Genomic DNA, 26,518 nt, shown 5'->3' on the forward strand with positions numbered 1-26,518 from the left:
GCAACTTAATCTTAAATGCTGTAACAAGTATAACAAAATGTAAAGTGTTACATCTGTTATTTAACTAATAATTCGCACACGACCTCTTCTGTTTCGCTCTAGGAGAGAAAACAGGACAACAAAAGACATCTGGCATGTGGGCCCGGATCATGTCTTGTCTCCCAGTAACTGATCCCACCGTGAGCACAGTGCCACATTATCAGGAGAACTTTAAGTGCTGCTTTCCTTGTTTGCCTATTGTGCACTCGGAGCTGTAATGGGTTCCTTCGCGTGCCCTTACCTGAAAGTGAAACTGCCTCGTTGCAGAAAGGGTCAAAGGTAGCCCTGCCTACACGAGAACATGCCCCGAACTCTGTCGGTAGACAAAAGAGGGATGTGCAGCTGATCATTTCCCACAACTTCAAAACGTGAAGTTCAAGAGACTCGTGAGTAAATTAGTAAGTGCCCTTGTGAAGGACGTAATGCGATGCCATGAGCTTGCTATCATTATGGCGGGTGTGTTCCACTTCCGTGTGTGTGTGTGTGTGCGCGCGCATGTTATCCATAGAGATCATCGATCGACCATGTATTAAAACTGAGACCACAATTGTAGCACCAAATAGCGATTTCTGTTAGAACCTTTTTCCCCGAGAAGGCAGCTTTATTTTAGTTCTAGTAAATACTGAAGGACGGTTCCTAAAAGAACTGTTAGTTTTCAGAAGAAAAGGCACTACCATTCTTCTAGACTTTAACCTAAATTATGCACAACCGATGGAAAAAAATCCCGTTTCACTTTAATAATGACACCTCTAAACAATAATATTGTCAAGCAACCGCAATATCACAACTATCTGAAAGAGATGCAAGTATGCCACATAAGAGTAAACAACCCACAAGAAAGTTAATCAGATGAAGTCAGAAATAAACTCAAAGGAAAGTCACTGTTTAGTGAATACACAACTATTTCACATTAAAAGTAACAGTCTGGTATTTAACTGTTACACTCAGGTCATTCTCCCTGATAAACCTACAGAACCATCTTTCCTCCGCACTTTGGCACCAACACGGACCTCAACGATATCATTTTTAGTGACGTTCTTGACTTGTGAATGACTGGAGGCGAGTAAGTTAACACAAACACGGACAGCTGCTGAGCCTATGGTCTAGCTTGACTCTGGTAGCCCGTGCAAGAGCTGAGCCAAGAAAATGTTTGGCATATAAATCATGCAACAATCATCAAGTAAAAATGTGATAAAGGCTCGCACAATTCACAAAATTGCATTTCTCTAACATGCAGGATTTACTATTGTACACCAGATTATATCACTGCATTGAGAGGCAAAGTTGTAAGAAAACAATTAAACATTCTTGCCACCCTAGCCCCGACAGCAATGCCATTAGAGTATGAAGTCAGCGGTCATTTGCACCCTAAATGTGGGTGAGTTTCTTATCATACATGGAGCAACATTATAGAATATTACATCCAAAACAAAATAGGTTTTTGTACATTACACATTCTGAACTCGTGTATTTTAATATTTAAGGATGGATGCACAGTGAAGTTAAATATTTATCTTGGGTCAAACAATTTGTTCAAGTAGAAAAACTGGGACAGACTCTAGATATTCTGGTTTCACATTGTATAAGTCAGCCACTAAATAAGAGATGGTTTATGGATGGGGGTTTATGAATTTAAAGTGGCGTAAGGGGTCAGGGTGAAGGTATCCTGACCCCAGGGGTGTGGATATAGGTGTGTTTTAGGGGCAAGTTATATGTTTAATACAATTTTGCATCAGAGCAATATTCATGAGAATTTGTGAATAATTCACAGAAATTCACAATTATGGAAAAATCTGAAAGAAGAACCACAGACTCATTCATAACGTATAGTAATTAAAATTATGGGACCAGAAGTAAGAAAGAAAAATGGTTGACTGGAATCTTGGTAGGAAAATACTGCAGTAATGGGTTGAGTGAGGTCTGTAGGCCTCTGGACACTGGTGCCGCTGCAGCTGTTGCTCCACTGATAACAAGGACTCAGGAGAGAAAGAATAGGGCAGAAAAAGAAAAGAAAAAAAAAGGCAGCAGACAAAAGGAAGAAAGAAGGGTTCGCAAAGAAATTAAAGGGAAAGAAAGAACGAGAAAAAACACAACTAAGAAGAAATAGAGCAAACATGTGAGACAAAAGAAAAAAAGGGAAGGAAGCTAGCGAACGAAAGCTAAAGAGGAAAAATAATGAAAGAAGTGTGACAAGAAAGAGAAAATTGAATATTAGAGAAAAGAGATGGTGAAAGAAGTAAGCAGCAAAATAACCAGGGCATGTATGTATACTGACATTTCCCACAGACACAGATTGGGAAAACCAGTTTGACACTTTGGAAACCACAAGTGAATTGTTGAGACCTGCATACAAAAAGGGAAAAAGAGGGATTTATAGCAAAACGTGAATTGACAGATAAAAATAAGAAAAAACAGAGAAAACAAGTAAGAAAGATAAAAAATAAAAAAATATGAAAGGCCGCATACAGTCAAAGAAAGAGCAGATAAAAAGAAAGAAAGGTTGCAGGGAAGACAAAAAACTGACAGAATGAATGCCTGATGAAGAAAAAGAGGACCGAAACAGGGATAGAAATAACCAAGTTTGCGAGTTTGAAAGGAGGTAGCAAGAGGAAGAGGGAAATTAAAAAAAAAAAAAAAAAAAGGAACGGAGAAGAAAAAAAACAGTTGAAAGAGAGCGAATGTGGGTTTTAATAGCTGTGAAGAGAAAAGTGGAGTTAAAAAAAAACATTGAGAGTAAACAGAGTAAAGGAAAGAATGAAGTAAGATAGGTGAAACAGACCCCCCCCCCCCCCCAAACAAAAATGGCAGGTAAGAATAGATTTAACTGGCTCCCTCACACCCTCAAACAGACGTCAGAGTGTGGAACAGCAGGGGGCATTGCAGAACAGCAGGAGGTGCATTAGCAGAGTTATATGACAACCCTAATATAGCGATATTGGGCTGCTTCAGTGCAGGACTTGGGGTACAGACAGAGCTATGTCCAGGCCCAGTGCTGGAATAATAGAAAGGCAGTGGGTGAGGAATGAGAAACGGAGCGCAGCGTAATTCCTGGTATTGGAAGGAATAAAGGGACTCTGCAGGTTAGGGTTGAGGTGCACTGGCAGTTTTATGTGGGTTGCAGTACTGGAGTAGCAAGGGGGACACAAGGTCAGGAGTGAGGTATAGTAATGGAGGTATGAGTGAAACCTAGTATTGGCGTGCTGGTGTTGCAGAGTGTTAGCCTGGAGGTGCCCTGGAGAAGCTGCGAGTGGGGCCCAGCATAGGATCGGCATTGCCTCTGAAGCACAGAAGCGAAAAGTCCTGAGAAGAAAAGTTCACTGAATGTTAGAATTGATGGATTCTGGCAGAGCTGTGGTGGTTCCCAGCAACAGTGGCGTTGGATATTAGAATTGTGGTGCACTGGCTGAGCTCTTTTGGGTCCATTATTAGCTTGACAGTGGGACTGAATATCTGAATTCAGCTGCTGTAATGGATCTGTATGTGAGCAGGGTCCCAGTACAGGAAAGGAAGTGACCTTGTCAGAGTAGAACTGAGGTACAGAGATGGAGCTGCACCCAAGGTCCCGCTACTGGAGCAGCGGAGTGTACTGACTGCAAGAACTGAGGTGCTCTGGCAGACAGTGCATGTGCAGTTCCTGGCACTGTTATGGCTGAGAGCTTGGAGTGTGTGAACTGAGGTGCACTGATAGAGCTGCACCCGAGGTCCCAGTACTAGACAGCAGAGTGTACGGACTGCAAGAACTAAGGTGCCGTATCACACAGCGTGAGTGTGGTTCCTGGCACTGTTACGACTGAGGACTTAGAGTGTGTGAACTGCGGTGCACTGTTGGTGCTGCACCTGAGGTGCCAATACTGGAGCAGCAGAATGTGTTGACTGCATGAACTGAGGTGCTCTGGCAGACAGTGCGTGTGGGGTTTCTGGCACTTGCATGGCAGAGGGCTTGTGTATGAACTAAGGTGCACTGATGGAGCTGCAAGTGGGATCCCAGTATGGAGCAGAAGTGGGCATTGTCTCTAAGGATTGTAGAGCCCTGGTAGAGCTGGGTGCCTAGGCTATAAGCAATTACAAGCAACCCTCCAACCTTGCTCTCAGCACCTTATAGGCAGGCACACTTGGTAAAGAAAATCCAAGCTAAGGAAGGGTGTGAGCCAGGCAGCTGCTGGAGGGTGCAGAGAGCCCACAAAGACCAAATGTGACCAAGATAACAGCCTGATTTATAGCCTTGTTTACAGCTAAGCTCAGATAAAGGATGCTCTACAAATGAAAAGGGAAGCTTCCCTGGACAGGAGCAGGAAAGAAAGTAAAATAAAGTCCCCTACTGACCATATAAACAGAACAAAGCGTAATTATATAGTAGTTGGTCCCTGCTCTCACACAGAAGGAGGGACAAAGAGGCATGACTGACCACTAGCAAGCAAAGATTTTTAAATTACACTGAAAGTAACAAATGAAATAGCTGGAAGCCCACAGAGGAAGTATTCAAAAGGTCATACGCTTACGCTCGACCTAAAAAAAAAAAAAAAAAAAAAAAAAAGGGAGGTTATAGTTAGGTTTAGAATGTGCACGTATAAAATCACAGAAATGTCCCCCTCCTGACCCCCCCCCCCCCCAAACTCCGAAGACCATCAGAGGCTCTAGGGAGTCTACCTCCAGGGACAAAATCATTTATGTATATGAAAAAGAAAAAAGAAAAAAAAAAAAAAGAAAGGGAGTTCCTAACCTTGCAATCTAAAATGACTTAGAATTGCTGTGCTTTGAAATAAAGGTCAGCGGATGCAGCAGGACTGTTTGTTCCTTGGAAAACTGTTTGTGTAGAACACTGAGAAGATTTAAAGACATCTTTGTCTGCATGTCTTCTTTAGGATATGAATATGATCTCTTGCGCACCTTCTCTAATTCGAACCGCAGGCACTACAACTGTAGCTTAATTAATAACATGTTATGTATATAATCTCCTACAGGAACAGCTATTTGGACACACATGAAGGTGTAACCTGAAGATTACAGGCTGGAATAAAGAATTTTTGAGAGCTATTGTGATGGGTGGGTTTGTGCTCCTTAGTGCCACATCCTACGTGCACGGTGTTCTGAAAGACAGCTAAAGTTGAGACTGAGCGGACTACAACACATTCTTACAAATTTCCAATTAATTTCTGCCATCGGCCAAGGATCGTATAATTCCATCCTCTTGAGCCACTGGGGACCTATTCTAGCTTATTCAAGTGAGCGTCGACTAAAACGTCCATGCTCCTTCTATAAACTATATTAAAATGATAAATGCACAGCCCAAATTGTAAAGCCATTTACTTACAAAACAAGACAAACCTTCAAGGCAGCCAACAAATCTGGTGCTTATTTGGACAAACTTGTATGAATCACTGATCAAACATTAGTGGTGGCTGTGCCGAAGAAAGCAATGTTAGCTGTGCCTTTGCGAGATTTGTAAACTTTTCTGAATCCCTGAACACTAATCGCCCCCTTTCCTTTTTGCCCACAGCACTGTTGTTGTGGTTTCCTTAGTCTCTGTAAGATGTTATGCAGTAAACTCATGGGATTTAAAGAAGATGCTGCTCCCCCGAACCCAGCCTTAATATGTTCTAAAAGCATCACTGTGGGTCCTTGTAAAGAAATGGCTCCCTGTTGCAGTTAGCCCCCACTTTTTACCTGATACTGATGCTGTCTTGACTGAGAAGTGTGCTGGGACCCTGCTAACCAGGCCCCAGCACCAGTGTTTCACCTAAAATGTACTGTTGTCTCCACAATTGGCACAACCCTGGCACCCAGGTAAGTCCCTTGTAACTGGTACCCCTAGTACCAAGGGCCCTGATGCCGGGGAAGATCTCTAAGGGCTGCAGCATGTCTTATGCCACCCTAGGGACCCCTCACTCAGCACATACACACTGCTTGCCAGCTTGTGTGTGCTGGTGAGGACAAAACGAGTAAGTCGACATGGCACTCCCCTCAGGGTGCCATGCCAACCTCACACTGCCTGTGGCATAGGTAAGTCACCCCTCTAGCAGGCCTTACAGCCCTAAGGCAGGGTGCACTATACCATAGGTGAGGGCACCAGTGCATGAGCACTGTGCCCCTAGTGTCTAGGCAAAACCTTAGACATTGTAAGTGCAGGGTAGCCATAAGAGTATATGGTCTGGGAGTCTGTCAAACACGAACTCCACAGCACAATAATGGCTACACTGAAAACTGGTGTAGGAAGTTGGCTCTGTATGCACTATTTCAAAGTAAGGAATAGTATGCAGAGTCCAAGGGTTCCCCTTAGAGATAAGATAGTGGCAAAAAGAGATAATACTAATGCTCTATTTTGTGGTAGTGTGGTCGAGCAGTAGGCTTATCAAAGGAGTAGTTTTAAGCATTTGTTGTACACACACAGGCAATAAATGAGGAACACACACTCAGAGACAATACCAGGCCAATAAGTTTTTGTATAGAAAAATATATTTTCTTAGTTTACAAGTTAGCACAGAAAGTACACCCTCAGCAGCACGGGGCGGCCGGGTGCAGTGTGCCAACACACGTCGGGTTTCCGATGTAAATCAATGGGAGACCAAGGGGTCTATTCAGCGATGCAGGGAGGCAAGGGAGAGGGCCTCCTGGGGCTCACTCCTGCACTGGAGTTCCAATCTTTCAGGTCCTGGGGGCTGCGGGTGCAGAGTCTTTTCCAGGAGTTGGGATCTGGGAGTCGGGCAGTCGCGGTCAGGGGGAGCCTCGGGATTCCCTCTGCAGGCGTCGCTGGGCAACTCTGGCTACTCACAATCTCGTAGTCGCCGGGGAGTCCTCCCTGAAGTGTTGTTTCTCCACAAGTCGAGCCGGGGGCACAATAAATGCACACGGATGCCAGTGTACATTTTATTGTAACATACACCCCAGAGGGCACCTTAGAGGTGCTCCCTGAAACCTTAACCAACTACCCGTGTAGGTTGACTGGTTTTAGCAGCCTGCCACACACGAGACATGTTGCTGGCCACATGGGGAGAGTGCCTTTGTCACTCTGTGGCTAGTAACAAAGCCTGTACTGGGTGGAGGTGCTTCACACCTCCCCCTGCAGGAACTGTAACAGCTGGCGGTGAGCCTCAAAGGCTCACCCCCTTTGTTACAGCACCACAGGGCACTCCAGCTAGTGGAGTTGCCCGCCCCTCCGGCCACGGCCCCACTCTTGGCGGCAAGGCCGAAGGAGATAATAAGAAAAACAAGGAGGAGTCACTGGCCAGTCAGGACAGCCCCTAAGGCAACCTGAGCTGAGGTGACTGACTTTTAGAAATCCTCCATCTTGCAGATGGAGGATTCCCCCAATAGGGATAGGAATGTGACCCACTCCCCTTGGGAGGAGGAACAAAGAGGGTGTACCCACCCTCAGGGCTAGTAGCCATTGGCTACTAACCCCCAGACCTAAACACGCCCTTAAATTTAGTATTTAAGGGCTCCCCAGAACCTAGGAACTCAGATTCCTGCAACCTAAGAAGAGGAGGACTGCTAAGCTGAAAAACCCTGCAGAGAAGACGGAGACACCAACTGCTTTGGCCCCAGCTCTACCGGCCTGTCTCCCCACTTCTAAAGACACTGCTCCAGCTACGCTTTCCCCAGGGACCAGCGACCTCTGAATCCTCAGAGGACTGCCCTGCTCTAGAAGGACCACGAACTCCCGAGGACAGCGGCTCTGTTCACCCAAGACTGCAACTTTGTTTCCAAAGGAGCAACTTTAAAACAACTGCGTTTCCCGCCGGAAGCGTGAGACTTGCTACTCTGCACCCGACGCCCCCGGCTCGACTTGTGGAGAACAAACACTTCAGGGAGGACTCCCCGGCGACTGCGAGACCGTGAGTAGCCAGAGTTGCCCCCCCCCCGAGCCCCCACAGCGACGCCTGCAGAGGGAATCCCGAGGCTCCCCCTGACCGTGACTGCCTGACTCCCAGATCCCAACGCCTGGAAAAGACTCTGCACCCGCAGCCCCCAGGACCTAAAAGATCAGAACTCCAGTGCAGGAGTGACCCCCAGGAGGCCCTTTCCCTTGCCCAGGTGGTGGCTACCCCGAGGAGCCCCCCCCCCCCCCTTGCCTGCATCGCTGAAGAGACCCCTTGGTCTCCCATTGATTTACATTGGAAACCAGACGTGTGTTTGCACACTGCACCCGTGCTGCTGAGGGTGTACTTTCTGTGTGGACTTGTGTCCCCCCGGTGCCCTACAAAACCCCCCTGGTCTGCCCTCCGAAGACACGGGTACTTACCTGCTGGCAGACTGGAACCGGGGCACCCCCTTCTCCATTCAAGCCTATGCGTTTTGGGCACCACTTTGAACTCTGCACCTGACCGGCCCTGAGCTGCTGGTGTGATAACTTTGGGGTTGCTCTGAACCCCCAACGGTGGGCTACCTTGGACCCAAACTTGAACCCCGTAGGTGGTTTAGTTACCTGCAAAAACTAACTCTTACTCCCCCAAGGAACTGTGAAAATTGCACTAAGTGTCAAGTTTTAAAATAGCTATATGTGATTTATTTGAAAAGTATATATGCTATTGTGATTATTCAAAGTTCCTAATGTACTTACCTGCAATACCTTTCATTTGAAGTATTACATGTAAAATTTGAACCTGTGGTTCTTAAAATAAACTAAGAAAATATATTTTTCTATACAAAAACCTTTTGGCCTGGAATTGTCTTTGAGTGTATGTTCCTCATTTATTGCTTGTGTATGTACAACAAATGCTTAACACTACTCCTTTGATAAGCCTACTGCTTGACCACACTACCACAAAATAGAGCATTAGTATTATCTCTTTTTGCCACTATCTTACCTCTAAGGGGAACCCTTGGACTCTGTGCATACTATTCCTTACTTTGATATAGTGCATACAGAACCAACTTCCTACAGGGGTGAGTTACCTATTCCATAGGCAGTGGTTTACAGGCATGGTACCCAGAGAGGGATGCCATGTCGACTTTACCTTACCCTCTCTACCAGCACTCAAGCTGAAATAGCAGTGTGCGAGGCTTTAGTGAGGGGCCCCTTAGGGCGGCATAATACATGGTCCAGCCCTTAGTGACCCTCTCTGGCCACAGGGCCTTTGGTACCACTGGTACCTTTTACACTGGACTTATCTGTGTGCCAGAGGTGTGCCAATTGTGGAAACAATAGTACACTTTTAGGAAAGACCACAGCGGCCTAGTTCGCAGGATCCTAGCACACACTCAGTCAAGTTAGCATCAAATATCAGGCTAAAAGTGTGTGTGGTGGGGTACTACAAAGAGGGGCCAGTTTCCTGCAATTTGTGGATAGTAAAGTGGCGAAGAGTTCATTGGCGGAGAGTGCAGTGCAGTAGAGTAGGGTGTCGGAATGCAATAGAGAAAAGTAGAGTGACGTAAAAAGCAGTGGCATAGATCGCAGTGGCATGAAGTGCACTGTTGCAGTGTCAGTACAACGGCATAGAGTGGAGTTGTACAGAGTAGAATGGTGTGGCCTAGACTGGAGTGGTGAAGTGGCGAGAAGGACAGTGGTGCTGAGCAGAGCAGTGAAGCATGCTTTGGCACAGAATACAGTGGTACATGGTAGAGCAGAGATGAGTAGTTTGAAGTAGCATAGAGTGCAGTGGCATACAGTGATGGAAAGTAGAGTCACGCAGGGTGCAGCGTAGAGTGGTGTAGAGTGGCATATCCATGGTGTGGTAGCATGCTGCCATTACAGACAACACAGTTTCAATTGAAATAACATTTGCACAGATGAAGTTTTACTAATAAGTCTGTACAGCACACAGTGGAAGATGAGTGAAAACTGCATCACCTAGGGTAATGATTTGATCATTGTTTCTAACACAAATCAGTAAAAAAAAAAATATGTGCTTAATCGTGCTCCTATTCTGGAACACTTACACAGTTCATGTAAATGTTGTCGTGAAAAAATATATATATATATATATATATATATATATATATATATATATACTTTTCTACCCCCAGTATCCAGCAAGATTGTCACATAATTCCCCTAACCTTGAAGTCAAAGAATGAAAAGTAACCAAGCGTCCTCAATAGATGGTGCCTGGCATTTTGGCCTCAGTGTGTGAATGCACAGCAAATGTGACTAAATAAGAATAAGATTTACAGGCCAGTTTACAGAAAGGGAGCAGTCGGAAATGTACTGTTAACAAGGTTTTGGCAAGGGAAGGACCAAACTCAAGCTGGACAGCCTAAAACAAATAAAGCCAGCAAACCAGAAAGCCAATTACAAGCAACTGGCAGAATGCATTTCTAGGTCAACTTTCTTTAATGTCCCCAGGATGTCTTTGGGAAACCAGAGACCTAAAAAGGTTTGCAAGCACTCATACAATGAAGAGATGAATCTATCGCCACAGGACTTACAGTTCTACAAAAGCCTTTACACTGGCTCAACTCAGTGTTAGCATGAGCTTTCTATTAACAAATAAGGAGGACAAAGATAAACACCATATTGTGAGCCCATAGAACGCTTCAAAATCAAGATATGTCTTACTATTCTTCCCATATATACACAGTCACTACAGAAAACTGCCTACTCCCCGTAAACAAAAGAATGTTAGGCTTCAACTTTCATAACAGATGAGGAACACCAAGAAAACGAACGGAAAAGGTTTGCAACATGCTTTACTCCAATATGGTGGAGGGCCAAAGCACATATGGTGACCAAATCTTCTGAGCAAGGCATCAACCTCTGAAACAAAAACACTTAAAGGGGGCTTGAATCGCCAAAAAAAACTAATTAAGACATGAGGGGAGAACAGGGGACTGGAAAACTCTATTGTCTTAATCAGATACCCTTTTTATGGTCTGAAAATACTCATGACAGATTAGTACTTCAATGAGCTCACTGCTTTTAAAGAAAAAGGGGGAGGGGGGGAAGGCCTTTCAAGTTTGAATCCCCCTAAATCCAGGGTCAGCTCAATATTGAAATGGGTTATGGGCCAATCAATCACTGAGAAAGACAAATAACTTGCACAGCAATACACTGGCAATCAGACCAGCAAGTATGGTCTACACTCCGCATACAGGAGTAGGAAAAACTAAGGCGGTTGAAGACAGACGGTGATAAGGCTGAAGTGGTCTTACAGAGAATGATTAGCAAGGCAATAGCTGTGACAAATTCACCTATGGAGTAAAAAGAAGTAAAGGAAAAGGTTAGACTGAGTGGATTAGGTCCCAGTCAGCCATGTCTCATACTAAACAAATTCAATATGATTTAATCTTTATGTTTCAACAATTTTTTTATTACTAAAACTTTCTACAAGTTTTACATAAAACATTATGCATACCTCAGAAACATCATAAATGAAAATGATCTTACCTTTGTAAAAAAAACTGTGAGATGGGTTTCACTACCTAACACCCAAATGGGAACTTCTGGGCACTTCAAGTAAGAGCCAACCTACAAGAAAAAAAATAAAAAAAATAAAATAAAGAAAATAATTTAAATAATTTAATAATTTACTGGGCTCAAATTGAGACTCGAGAAGTTGTGGTGCAGCTGAAGACCAAAAGTGTAGACACAAATAGCTTGACCACTGCGATAAAGACTAACGTGGTAATGACCAGTTTGAAAACTGGAATTTTACACCACACCTTTAATTTCAAATATATGTTTGCAGGTAATTTCACAACCTATTAGTCTACAGTCAAAAGAAAGACTACCCAGCCTCAAATTAGCAAGGCTAGCTGTTTTTCTAAAAAGTGAGATTTTTTTTTTTTTTTTTTTTAAAAGGGCAGATGTACCCCACTCAACAAGATGAATCAAAGATAGCAAGTTAGATCATCATTTTCATCCTCTAGCAAAGTGTTAAGAGGAGTCCCTTAGGAGTCTTTATTTCCAACACCCTTCCCGCTCTTCAAAACCTACTATAATCCATGGCACAAGTAAATGATAAGATCCATGGGCACTTTCAAAAGTATGAGAACAACACCGAGAATCCCCATAATCTGAAGGAAAAATCTAGTGAAACTGGTTAAGGTGACAGACTACCTCAAACATATCCCAAGTGGTATTTTATTTAAATTGAGGAAGGACTGAAGACTTCATCTTGGGTAAGGACTGTACCCCCAAATGTTTCAATTGAGTGAAATCTCATCTTCAACTATAGATCCATCCAGGTTACAAGACCATCTCCTTTCACTCCAGTGGAAAATGCATCCATTCATCCAGATGAATTGTTGAACAGAGCTCACGCAAGCCCTGGTGGTGGTGCATCTGGACTACTGTCTAATTAGCCATACAAATGTTACAAAACCAGACAGCTGTAAAGTGCCTGTACCTACACAAATGTGATCAGAAGGATCTTCACTGGCTTCAAATGAAATACATGATACATTTTAAATATCTGTGCAACATCAAGAGAAGCTCACTAGGGTAAAGGCCTAAGCTAGCTTCAAAGCCTGGTTTCTTAGTGCATTCCAACCAGGAATCTGGGTCCGCTTCCACTCATGCTATCAACCAACAATCCTTCAAAAATCTGGACATTCATAAATCCACAGCTTTCCCGACATTTTACATTACATTTAAAAAAAAACTCTTGAATCCAGACTTATTCAACAGCTTTCAAGTTGAAGTCTACATTACTAAAGGGAGTTTGAGAAGAATCTCACAGAGAGGACAAGTTCTCATAACCAATTTAACTCTCACGCACTTTTCCCTCCATTTTTTTTATTTATTCTGTATGCTTTTATCGTTGGCTGCTCTGAAGTAAACAAGGTGATTTGGAACGCTAAACAAGACTCCCTAATAAAATAAATAATTAAATCAAACACAATTTGCACTGAAGGTATCTAACATTATCACAAAGCATTTACACAATGCCAAATTTTCAGCAACAACTGCAGCTGTGCTTCTCGATTTGACTTTGATGAAGGCATAAATAAGAATTGTCCTGGAGAGGCAACAATCCAATTTAGATGATGTGAGCATAAACACCAAACATATTTTTATAACATTTAGAACCGTAAGCCAACATTCAAAGCGTTTTTTTGTTTTCATTTTATCGTGAGGAAAAATATTAAGCTATTTAGAAGTTTACACATATCCAACCAACAAAGAAGCCATATTATTTCCAACGTACCTTACAATATCGTAAAGACTCCATCAAAGTCAAAAACCCCACTGGGGCCTGACTCCGTATGCCCAAAAGTTCTGTGGAGAGAGCAATAAAAAAAAAAAGAAGCTCAGGTTATAGTATTCTACCAGTCACAAAACCCGATGTTACACCTGCCACAAATGCATTTACAGCAAAAAGTAAACGGCACTATTTAAAAAGTGCTCAATTCAAATGACAGGCACCTATGCAAACTGTGTGCTCAACTGTTCTGCTAAAAAAAACAAGTGAAAAATAATTACATAATTAAACACTTTCGCTGTATTTTACAATAATCGGATGAGGCTGTTTTAGTGCAGCGGGAATGGAGAGGGCACATCAGAATGGAGTTCAGAGCTCCAAAACAAGGGAGGACAAAAATGACACGTTGGTCTTTTCCTTCTGAGTGCACCTACGGAGGGAAAAACCCTCACAGGAAACCTTACAGCAAAAGCTACGCATCGAAGGAATAAATGTGACAGGACTGAGTTAGAGGTACTGGAATATAATGATTTTGGCAGGTAAGGAAATATGATTTGACGTAACCAGATGAAGTTTTGATGTGTTCGGTAGAGGGAACAGATAGATGGAGGCGATTTGAGATTTCTAGGGGCGGCAGAAAAAAAAAAAAGAGGTGGTTCGGGGATTCGGGGAAGGCATTTCCAATGGCAGAAAGATAATAAAGTAATAGTGAGAAAGATTTGAATTTTGCAGGGATACCTTTTCTAGGCACCAAGGGGTGAAGGGCAAGAATAATGGATGATAAACATATGTGATAGAGAAAACTGCACCACTACCACTCATGGCAGTGTAATCAAGACAGCTTTCTTTAGATGAGTAATTGAGGGCGAGATATGCTGAAGCACAGTACACAAGAAACACACACACGACATCCTCCCCAGCACCCCAAAGGCCGTTCCTGTGTCTACTAGAGATAGCACTATCCAAGAGCAGTATTCAAAGGGGCTGCTTAAAGAGAATCACTGTCTTCAAGAATATTATCACAAACATTAAGTAGTGCCAAGTAGCTTGTTTGGACAAATATTTTGATTTCTTAAATATCAGGACAAAATTCTTAATGTAACAAAAAATATTAACTAATGTTTGGAGATGGCATAAAACACATTAAAGGGTTTGGAATAAATAGTACATGCGTATTATAGGCACAAAACGTAAAAGCAAACCATTGAATATCTGACTCGATTAGCTGATAATTAAGTTTAAATTCTATGTTTGAAAAGGACGTGAGGATCATGCAAATTATATCCTTTAATCCGAAATCTAGCAGCAACAAAGTGCATGAACACCCCAAAATGTTTCTTGTACAATAATTTGCATCTAGAACTTCAAGTCCCAGGAGTACGAGCTCCACACAGAAACCATGCACATGTCACTAGACTTCTCCTTCCATATTTGGCGCCACTTCCTCTGGGAGGGCCCTTTTTAGGTATAACATGCAAGCGTTCTGATGTGTTGTAATCCTTCTGTGGGCTTTTACCCACGCCCATCACTATCACTCGTTCATGGGCTTGCCTTTCAAAAATCCTTTGTTAAATGCTTTACGTTTGTCCCTCCTTGGGGCAATTTTGTTACCACCTTGCCCATCGACCCTGTTACATTAACTGCATGTTTGCCATTACGTTTCATTGCGAGCAAACTTGTTAGTTTTCCTTTTGTGTCTCTCCTTTGCACTACCTTTTGTGGTGGACCTGGCGCTCTGAATTGGCTTGCTTATGTCACCTGTTTTACTTTTCAATTTAATTTATGTGGCAAGAAAAGTCCAGTTAGGAAGTTACAACGCTAATAGCTCTAACTCGAGCAAATACGAGACCCGCTGCATTACAAACGCTTTTTTTAAATGCACTCGCAGCAGTTAAAGACCACTTGAGGTTTTGTTGCTCTATTCCCAGCTTCATTCCCCGTGGTCTTAGCTATTAGTTACTGCTGTACTGCTATTCCGACTAACAAGTTCTCCTTTTCAGGAACCAAGTACAGCCTACGACCTGCATTTGGCAAGGCCTTCTGCTGCGGAGGTGCAGCAGCACAGAATTACCATCAAAGAGGGGGGGGAGGGGTTGTCAAGAGGTAGTGTTGGCTTTCCTGTTTGCCAGTCCTGCGACCAGGTGGTCTTATACAAGGCTGCTTGAGTCAGGTATCATATGCATTGTATCAAAAAAGGGGTAAGTGAGGCTTAGAAATTGGACCTGCTGCTGAAAGCGACAGAATACTTTCCCCATATAAGCACCCAACAGGGGTGGGAGATATTTTTGTGTTTAGAGCCCCACTAGGATATATTCAAGTGCTCCTGGAATGTGGGCAGAGCCCATCCTGGCTTTTAGGGGATGGGGTGGACCCAATGATGAAACATGTCACTGTTAAAAGTGGGTGAGGGTCACAATGAAAATAAATCTTTCTTTATTCCAGCACCTTTGTTCGGACTCCTGACAGAAGGACCAGTAGCTCGTTCTTTGGCAAAAGAATACTTTGTTAGTGTCCTCATATAACACTGCACTGACTTACGGAGTACCCATCAGGTAGTTCTCCTCTCACCTCTCTGGTTTCCTCACAGTAAAGGGAGTCTTTGTAGCTGTGCTCTGCCATTTTGATATCTTTGTAAACATCGACAGGCAAGTACCATATCCCATCATCCCCCCACCCTCCTGTTAGCTTGTAAGAAAACTTAAGTGCCTGAGGCCAGCTGCGTACTGTGGGCTTTCAGTTGGAAGGGTTAAGGGCCGGCACCTGCATATATTAAACAAAATTCAAATTCTAGAAGGCAGCTAAATGGAACAAAAGTGGGTTTACCTCCCCTTACACCAAGCGTACCGACCTATGCTCAGCACCTTGGCAGAGCAGTTTGAAGAGTATCTATTGCAAATGGGTTCTGCCGATTTGGTACACTAGGACAATCCAGTTTTTGGACTTTTATGGTGGAGTCTCCCGATCCAAGTCTCACTCAGTCGTTTTTTGTAAACTGGACTGTGCATGTTTCCTTTCAGTGTTTTCCCTTTTAAGAAGGCTGCTTTGATGAAGGCCTGGTAAGGCCCACTGAGCTGTTCACATGTGAACCCATGCGCACAAGCATGTCTGCACGAGTGCAAGCTACACATGAGACTACAATCACTTGCAGCCTGGTAGCAGCACACCAGTAACCTGCCGGTGGCAGTTTAGAAGTGCAAATTAGACCGGTCAAAATACCTCTGACAGGCCTAAAAATTCCATTTAAATATTGATGAGGCACACCTAGGTAGGAGGTAGTGGCCCATTAAAGCAAGCTACACACATTTAAAAATAAGGCATTAATGTTGTAGATGTCCTTACAATTAAATATCCCCCCAAAAGATTTTCACTGTAGCAAGTCTGGCTGCTGCTACAGGACATCATTGGGCTACATTGTGGATACAGAACCAAAAAGAATGTCCTGATGTTCCAGCCATGTCCTGAGATGTAGAGGCTCTTGACAGAGTCCACAACCCCACCCTGCTTGTTGCAATACTAAATGGCAGTAGTGCTACCTGAACTAGTCTTCTCTTGATGGAAAGAGAAAAAGCTTTCAATGCCAGACCGATCATTCAGGTTCCAAAAGATTGATGTGAAGCCGACTCTCCGCCAGACACAGATCTCTATGATCTCCATCTCTCCCAGGTGTCCACCTCAGCCCAGAAGTGATGCATCTGTCACTTCTGTGAAGTCCGTGTGGGGACTTCACAACACAAAAAAAGGAAAAAACACACCTCACCAGCTGTAGACAAAAACGTCAAAGTCAGTCCAAAAATTACTGAGGGTAGCTCGATCCACGCTGATGTTGCAGAAAAAGAAGGCACTGAGGTCAGCTTGCTAGGATAGCACCTATACAGTGTATATGGCACTTACAGTGCAGACCATACCAACAATGCCACATGGAGCCAAACGAAGCCACCTACTAGCACACAAGGGGGATTGCTCAAAAACTTCCGGATTCCGTCTGACTCATGGGAATACTCTAAGGTAAAGACATCTGTGACTAGAAGTTTCTATTAGATGCAAAGGTAGAGTGAAGAGTAAAGAAAGAAGCTGATACAATGTATTTTGTTTAAAAAATAAAGACCTGCCAGTTTAATCCCACACACAACGTGTGTATACCACAATATTCTCGCCATTAATATGCACAGACAAAAGTACAAAGGCTTCAACGTGTGCCTACTGCATGTCATACAATGGTATAAAAAGGCCTGAATGTTCTGTAAAAATCAGTGTCATGAGTAACAGCTAAGTTATCCCAAACTAGTGCAGCACTGCCACCTAGTGGTACTACGCAAAAGTAGAACAGAAACTGCTTTAACAAGAAGGCTCCTTTAAAAAGTGTATGTCCCTGTGACGGAATAATATGTCAGTTCGGCATATTCATTTCTATTACTCAATGTTAAATAAGGCAGAAACTTTTATTAGTCCGTTTAAAATCCAACTGGTTTGCTTCGGATATCGATATGAATACAAACAAATATTTAGACTATTCGAGTTGATTTTTGTTAAAAATGTTCCGAGTTCATACGCTATCTCTTGTGGCCTCGTGAATCACAACGTTCATATACATAATTTATCTTTCTCTATATACATTCCCACATGTGATTAAATAATTTAGGCCGCTATCACCAACAGCGTGTGTGTTTACCAGTTCGTGTAAGGCTCCACCTTTGGCACATGGTCTTACAAAAACTAAATAGCTCCATCCGCACGATGTGAGCAGGTTACTTAACTATGTTTTTTTTTTGTATGAGGCATTCTCTTTTTGCTTTATCATATTCTGAAATATTCACTGATGTTAGATTGGATATGGAAAAAAAAAAATGTAACGCTCGGAAACGGTGGCTTCGTTCATTGAGACTTCTAGGTGTCTCCAAAAGTGGGGATATACTTATGTATAGTTCGAGCATAGCACCCGTAACATCAAATCTGCTCTATTTCTACACACCACAGAGACTAGGAGGAAGAATAGCTGAACACGTGAGTTATTTAGAAAATTAGTCGTAAAAAAAAACAACAAAAAAAAAACACCTTACCATTTACAGAGGAAGGGCGGCAGCGATCTCCATGATAAGATTAGGGTACAGAAAAACCACTGCCAAAGGTAATTACGTAGTACTCGAAAAACAAATCTTTTTCGACCATTCATCTTGAAACACGCCCTTAGCAGTAGGCCGCAACTGAACTTTTAACATAATCGCTCTTTAAAAAGCATAGTCAAACCAATAGCAAAAGCGGCTAGAGCACTGAAGGGCCCAATACAGAGTTTGCGAGCGTTTGAGTCCAGTTCACAGTGTTTTTCAAGGAATGCGTAATATCTGACTAGATATATTAAGAGTACCAGTGGTGCCCTTATCTCTCTAGCACACTGGATCCAATACCATCGAGGTACACAAGAACTTGGAAATGGAAAGTTAAAAAAAACCTTCCCGCTTTATTTGGATACTGTGAATTCAATTAAAAGTGGATGATCCACAACGTTCTCCTGGTCTATTCTAAATTCCATAAATGAGACTAAGATAGCTCTTTCTGTACAGAGCAGTGCTGTTTACTTACATATAAGAAGTACGATCAATCAATTTTTGTAAAGCGTGGCTCTTCAGCCATGAGGGTCTCAAGGCACTGGGGAGGCCTCATCCGAAGAGCCACATCTTGAGGTTCTTCCTGAATATGGAGCGTTACGGGCTTTGTCTGTGGTGCAGACAGAGGTTGTTCCAGCTCTGTGCTGCAACATAGGTGAAGGATCGTCCTCCGTCAGTGGTTTTGTAGATGCGAGGGATGGTGGCTAGGGCCATCTAGGTGGAGTGGAGGGATCTGGCGGGGATGTGGAAGGAGACGCAGTGGTTTCCGGTAGGCTGGTCCTGCATTGTGTATGGCCTTGTATGTGTGGGTGAGTAGCTTGAAGGTGACCAGTAGCCAGTGGAGGGTCCTCAGGTGTTGGGAGATTTGTTTCCACTGAGGGAGCTCCAGAATGAGTTTGGCAGCAGCGTTCTGGATGAGTTGTAGTTTTTTTGATGTTTCTAGTTGAGGTGGTCGAGCTTGCTAGTGACTAAGGCCTGGGTGGCTGTTCTGCAACAGTCTGCTGGGATCCATCTGAAGATCTTCCGAGTGAGGATTGTGTGCCAGCAGAAGGAGGCAACTGAGTTTACCTGGCGGGTCATGGATAGGGAGGAGTCGAGGAGGATTCCTACGATGAAGACAAGTCTTCAAATGGAGGAAGAAAGCAGCCTGTCAGATTTGTTTAAGCGTGAATTAAAGAGCCTTGGTGTAGCAAGAATTGCACCAATGCAGGCAGGGAAACAAATCAAAATCTTACTTCCACAAGGAGCAAAGTCAGAAAGAAAAAAAACAAGCATTTGCAATGCAATATGTCTCGCATTTGTGAGAGTTATAGCTATTGGAGTGTAGTGGATGTATGCCAGGTGCCACAGCAACCATACCAGGCCTGTCACTACAGGAGAGAGGACACAACACGGCCACCATATTTGGAGTGTTTTTGCCTCAGTCTTACAAACTTGATGTGATACCCTAGAGGTGAAACCCTTTCTACTGTGTTTAACTAAACGTTTATAGCACCAAACACTCAAAGAAGCACTTTGTGGCATTTAACCCAGAGAATAAGGGGGTAAAAAGAGTTGGGAGAAAAGAAAAGAGGACAGCCATACGCTTCTGTGTGCTAAACTTTTAATGGAATTAATCCTCTACAATGGCAATACCAGCCTAACTTTTAAAAAACATTGACTGTATACAAGGTGAAAAACAGAAGAGGCAGCTTAACTGCAAATTAATGATAGCAATTTTGTTAAGAACAGCACCTACTTTACAGTGCCATTAAACGATAGAACCTGTATTACCAAGCTCTGTGTTAAACAAAAAAAACAAAAAACAAAAAAAAAAAAACACAAGTGTTTTTCCCAGACTGCTCCAACACGCACCAGACAAAGAAATCTAGCAGCGAGGTTGTGGAGTGACGGCCAGAGCTGCAGACAGTGGAGCTGGGGAACACAGAGTCTGGTTGCCGGCACAACGTCCTGCAAGTCTAGGCAAATCATTTCATTTTTCCTTGCTACCAAAAATGAATGTTTTCTTGTGTAATGTAACTGGTGCTCATGTTAAGAAAGAGCTGTAAAACCTGTGTAATGAGTTCACGCTAACTGAACTTTTATTGAAGTGGCCCAATTTACATGAAAAGGCTAGATGTTTTTTGCTACCATTCTTGAGGCTGTGAAGTGCTTGGGATTGGAGTCGCAGCTCCTTTTCCACCATTTTGAAGACAACACCTTTCACCATCTTCTTGCCTAGAACTAACCTATGTGCTTGGTTGGCGACCCTCCAGAGGTTATCGAGAGCATGTGCTATCAACCTAGTGTCAGGTTCTACTCAAGTCAGTTGGTTAATGCACCCAATGCAGAGGTTTTGACCTAACAAGAATGTCACAGATTACAATACTGACATAGCTTTTTCACCTCTTCATCTCTGCAAGGTTGATGCAAATGAATTATAGCGATTTTGTTAAGAATGGTACCTGCTTTGCAACGCTATGAAATGAAAATGGCAGAACCTGTTTTACCAAGTGTGTTATATATATATATATATATATATATATATATACAATGAAGAAGCTTCCAAGGAAGAACGCACACTCGGGAAATCCCAGAACTCAAATAGAGTAATTTATTTCACACACTACGCGTTTCGGCTGTCTAGCAGCCTTGATCACGTGATCAAGGCTGCTAGACAGCCGAAACGCGTAGTGTGTGAAATAAATTACTCTATTTGAGTTCTGGGATTTCCCGAGTGTGCGTTCTTCCTTGGAAGCTTCTTCATTGTTTCTATTTTTAACCGGAGTGCTCTGCCGGTTCTCTACGCACCACCTCTCTCGGGCCTCCAGGAGCCCAGCTGTGAGCATTGCTATAGTGAATATATATATATATATATATATATATATATATATATATATATATATATATATATATATATATATAAAAAAAAAGTTATTTCCAGACTCCCAGACTGCCCCAACACGCACCAGACAAAGAAATCTAGGGGAGATGATGTGGCGTAAGGGCCAGAGCTGCCAACTTTGTAGCTGGGGAACATGGTTCCTGTCTTGGCGCCAGCTCAACATCCTGTGCAAATCGCTTAATCTCCCCTTGCTACCAAAAATGAATGTGTTCTTGTGTAATGTAACCGGTGCTCATGTAAATTGTTGTATACTGAGTTTGCACTATATAAAACTGCAAACCATAAAAATAAAAACACTCCAATACCTATGTGTAGAGTTTGTGCTAAGTAAGACGAAGAAGCACTGCCATGAGCAAAGCTGTGAGGCAAAATAAAAAAATAGTGTGCCGACATGAAGCTCTCTGTCCGATCGTGTAATAATATATTTAACAGGGTCAGTTTCCAAGGCAGTAACAAAACATCCTGAAGGCGGGACAAACGTAAAGCATTGATTGACCAATGACAAAGGGATTTTTGAAAGGCAGGCCAAGGAATGAATTAAAGTGATGGGCGTTGTTGCAACCCACAGAACAGATAGATTATAACAGGCGAAAAGGAGCGCTGCTATGCCCGACCTATTAAGGGGAGTAAAAAAATAAATAAATAAATAAAAAAAAATGGCTTTTCCCACGTTAATTCCCTTAAGAGTTTTCAACACTACTGCAGCTCAAACCGCTGGACAGAGTTAAACCAAATTTGGCAGGAAGGCATATTTTGGATAAAAAAAAAAAAGAAAGCCTTTTGTTATTTGGTGTAAATTCATTCAACAGTATGAGATCCCTGTGCCTACCACCTCCCGGGGCTATAATCAAAATCTTATGTGGGGGGCTGTGCAGATCCCCTGTAGGAAACTAGCTCTCTATATAGTGGACCAAAATGTGGTACAATCAGCAAAGAGTTCAAGCAAATCTCAGTGGTATCACAGAGGCACAAATGACAACCCAAATGCTCTTTTGTGGTAGTGTGGGCGAGCAGTAAGGCATATTGGAGGGTAATGCTAAGCATGAAAAGCACACACATACAGTAATTGAGGCACTCAATGAAATACAGCACCAATTTATAAAAATAAAAAAAAACATACTTTTATGTAAATTTAGATACCGAAATCACTGGTCTCAGGCGAGTACTTTTAGAGATAGGACGAGTTTTTGAAAGGCAACACTTTCTGGTGCTGCAATGTTACTCTGGTGAGAGAAGACATACAGGACAAACAGGCACTTCAAAGAAACTTACAGGACCAATCTTCTGGACCTAAGGTGAGTACAGGGTGGGTGGGGTCCTAAGCCACACCAAGTCAGATGCAGTAGCGCAGTTCAGCATTGGGTGCCCCCTGTAAGTCTATAGGGATCGGTCCAGTCACAGATACTGCAGGGGTGGACCGAGTCTAGTCCGGGTGAACCACCGATGGGGTTCAGTTCTTGCTAATGCTCAGGACGTAGGGACACCAGCAGTTCCGTTCTCCTTGGTCTGAGGTTTCAGGGTGCAGAAGTGGTCTGGACCGTTGGGTTTATCATCACCAGTGGCTGTCACCGTGGAGGAGGCCCACAGCAACAGACCATTGGGTCCGAGTCACCAGAGGCAGTTGCAGTAAAATAAAAAATAAAAAATATTTTTTTTAAAAAAGGGTGTGTGGGGGAGTTGGGGGGTGGGGGGGGAGAAGAGGGAGGAGTGTCTGCAGAATCAGGCTGCAGACACCGTCGGGAATTCCACAGTGGGTGAACTCTAGGTGGGCTTCATCTTTGGAGGACCTGGGAACCACACTGACTGACTCCATAGGCCCACTTCAGCTCGGGTGCAGTGGTGATGTCCGAAGTTGGGGTTTTGGTGGTCCCAGTCATCACAGTTCTTTCTTTGGGCACCTGCAGATGCAAGGAAGCAGCTTCTTCAGTCCAGGGGAGTAGTTATTGGTGATTTGCAAGACACCGGCAGCTCTCCCAGTTTCTTGGAGGCTGCAGAAGGACAGGTCAGTTGCTCCTCGAGGGTTGGGATGCAGCAGACAAACTAGCAGTGTTGGCGCCAGGTCTGTCACACTCCTTTTGTGTTCAAAGATCTGATGTCCTGGTGCCAGGGGGTTCCGTAAATATTCCATGTACCAGGGTATTGAAGGGTAGGAGCCAATGGGCTCCATACCCTTGGGGTCACTACACACCCTAGATGACCACTTCCTTTGGGGAGTGGGCATCACCCTGTCCCAGAATTCCTAATTTCAACACACAAGATGGCAAAATTACTTAGACTGCGTTCTTTTCAGGATGGCCACCCTAAGGATGTGTTCAGCCTGGAAATGCAGCATGCCTCCTGCATAGCTAATTTTCGCGTCTGCCTAGGTGCCAGATGGACCTCCAGGGCAGGGGAGGCGGTTCAGCAACTTCCTCGGAGGAAGGTCATTTCTGCATAAAAAAGGCGGTGGGCTTCTTTGAAGCCTCCTGTCTTGGAATGCAGATTTGAGGTTATCCTGTTGGGAGGGTTGTGTTAACACCCCTGCCAAAGCAGGCATTGCTTCTGACCTCCAAAGATCAAAGGCTCTCACCCTTGGGTGTCTGACTAGTTCAAGCCAGTCAGCCACCAACAGACGAGATTCAGTGAGCCAACCAGTGCCTTCTGGGTGAATGTATTAATAAATCAGTGAGGGTTTATTAGTAGGAGATGTCTGATACCAAACATACCCATTTTCAGTGAAGCCATCATGTAGCTGGGGAACTCGTACTAACCAGTGTTCAGCACATGTATTTCGTATGGCTTCACTGTTCACTTACTATGTCTAATAATCGACAAAGACATAGCAGGGGGCATATTTGCTCTTCCAGATATGCCCACACGTTATATAATGCACCCTGCCATAGGGCTATACGGCCTGCTGTAGGGGTGACTTACAAATATTACATGCAGTGTTTAGGGGACAAGACACACATGCTGTGCGCCATGTGTTCACTTTTGGGAGCACCTCGTCATGCAGCCGGCAATGGCAGTCTGCATGAGATTGGTGATGGGTCCCTTAGTGTGGCAGATCGACAGAAATCCAATCAGTTAATTATTAATCCCTTGCCTAGGGTTAAGCAAAACAAGGCTGATGCACGGTTATGGAATAAAGAGGTGATTTCGGGGATTCCGCGGCACGAGTGTGTGTTGTCTCCACAGACTACTGTAAGGTCCAGGGAGCATTCTTCTTGAAGAGCGGCTGTGTCAGGTATATTTTTCCCCAGCAAGGTCACAGGGGAAACAGGTGGAGACCGTGGGTGAACTGCAAGACGGCAGCCGGTGGCAACATGGGGGAAATCACTGCTGCATCCCAGGGCCTTAAAAGTTGCAGCTGGTGGCACAATCAGTGCTGCAGGCCCACTTGAAGCATTTAGTTTACAGGCCCTGGATAAATGATGTACCATTTAACAAGGAACTTACATGTAAATTAAATACTTCAGTTTGCAGTAATTTTTGATAGAGCACACAAGAGAGCAGATAACTGTATTCCACTTGTAGAAGTTTGAATAAATGCACAAGGAGTAGTTTAAAAAAATGTGTTTTCAACAGCAAATGACTTCAGCATACCTCACTGTAATCCAAAGTGTCCACAGAACAATCTCCAGGAAGCAACAGTTCTTAGCAATTCAGATCAGATATAAATGTAACAATGTTGTGGGTGCAGCAACATTACAGCACTAATGTGAAGCAAAGGAAGTTGTGGACCAGGAGGAAAAGTATACATGAAGATCTAAAATGGACCTATCTCACTAGACATGCATAGTTTGTGACGGCTGGAAATTGTAGTTTACGGTCTGTGCACCTCCATGCACAAAGCATGAAACCTCCATTATTTTCTCTTCTGTAAGGCAGTCAGTCTGAGTGTTTCCAAAGTACTAATTTGACATATACACAGACCCCACGAAGCAGTAGGCAGTTCCTCCTGCTCCAGTTTTTTACAGACTGTTGTAGACAAATGATTGGAGACCCACACTGACTGTTCACTTGTCAAAACATTTGCGAGTAGGCGTTATCGAATTACACAAAGCTACTGTGGTTTGTGTCACAAATAAATTCTAACTGTATGATAGCCAAGCAACAGCAATGCCATAGGCTGCTGGGAGATCTGGTCTCTATTTGCCACAGCTCTGGTAGATAATATGCAAAATCTTGCTCTAATCAAGTGGGACGAAGTTTATGAAGCTGTCCCTTGACTGACACTACAAACATTAAAATGACCTTCACAATTAAATGTATTCTTAAGACAAGGAAAACACACTTGAAAGCAAAGGAATCAAAGGTCTGAAAGCCTAGTCTAAGCAGGAAAAATCTGACAGCGGAATGTCACCATGGCAAAACCAACGAGACCTTAGGAGATGTTAGATTAAATAGCTTATGCTCAACACAGCCCTGTCAGAAATAAAGTAAATACACATTTTTTTTTTTTTTTTTTAAATCTGTGGGCCCAAGCTAAAAAAGCAATCCCTTGACAAGTTCTATAACTAAAAAATATAAACTTTTAGACCTGAAACAATTAAAACCAGGTAACTAGAACATATGGCTTGGTTGTTATTTGCGATTTTCCGCTGCGGATACGAAAAACGGACCCGCTGAATTTAACACTATCAATTCTTACTTTAGAGCTCAAAAGCCCAATGAAGTTCACCTGGACAAGACAAAAGCTGTATCCGAAGATCCGATTTGGTGTTGACAGCAGTACATTTGCATGTTCAAACATTGTGACTTTGAAGTGTTCTTGAATATGTGCAGCAAACTGGGACTCAATACCAAATTCCAAGAAATTTAAGTGGCTTTAGTTGGAAACTAACTATACAAACACAAAGGGCCCTTGTGACAAAGTTAAATACATAATTAGATCTCTATAACCATGCTGTGTAAAGAAAACACGCGTCAACATAAAAAGGAACAGAGTTCATTGGCAATAACAATTATTACAGTGAAGCTTCTGCTCCCTAATGTCAGATGCAACAATGATTTGAACATGCATTCGCTGCAATGAAAGGACATAGCCACCTGAGTAAAAGGAAGATTATAAACCATTCAAGAAGAATCAAAATGTACTTTAGAAATCTATGGTAGAGCAAAAATAGTTAGTCTTCAAATACTTTTTAAAAAAATGATTGACCTGCACACCATTTCTACTGCTATGAAAAAAGGGTGATTTTAGGAGAAATTAGTCAGTCAATGATTAATCAATAAAAGGTAGAAATGAGTAAAATATGCACAATAAAAAAAGTTCACTTACTCATTCCTGAACATTCTCTATCTCCATCCCACACATTCGAAACAGCATGCCCAGTCAACAAGAGGTTAATCAAACTTTGGCTAAGCAAAAAGAAAATGTGTTATTAAGCAGACATCCAGCTATAATAAAGTTGTTTTGTATACAAATGCAT

The 26,518-nt window shown here is 43.1% G+C and overlaps 1 protein-coding gene across 2 annotated transcripts in view; it reads right to left on the reverse strand.

Moving 5' to 3' along the window:
* Nucleotides 1-26,518, reverse strand: part of MINDY3 (MINDY lysine 48 deubiquitinase 3) — a 190,116-nt gene that overhangs the window by 91,514 nt on the left and 72,084 nt on the right. For both annotated transcript variants that reach the window (XM_069211595.1, XM_069211594.1), the window contains exons 9-11: nucleotides 26,368-26,447; nucleotides 13,125-13,195; nucleotides 11,363-11,443 (exon numbers count right to left, since the gene is read on the reverse strand). In XM_069211595.1, the coding sequence (XP_069067696.1) occupies nucleotides 11,363-11,443; nucleotides 13,125-13,195; nucleotides 26,368-26,447 (232 nt within the window). The remainder of the gene's footprint in view (nucleotides 1-11,362; nucleotides 11,444-13,124; nucleotides 13,196-26,367; nucleotides 26,448-26,518) is intronic.

Source organism: Pleurodeles waltl, chromosome 10, assembly GCF_031143425.1.
Source record: "Pleurodeles waltl isolate 20211129_DDA chromosome 10, aPleWal1.hap1.20221129, whole genome shotgun sequence".
NCBI lineage: Eukaryota > Metazoa > Chordata > Amphibia > Caudata > Salamandridae > Pleurodeles > Pleurodeles waltl.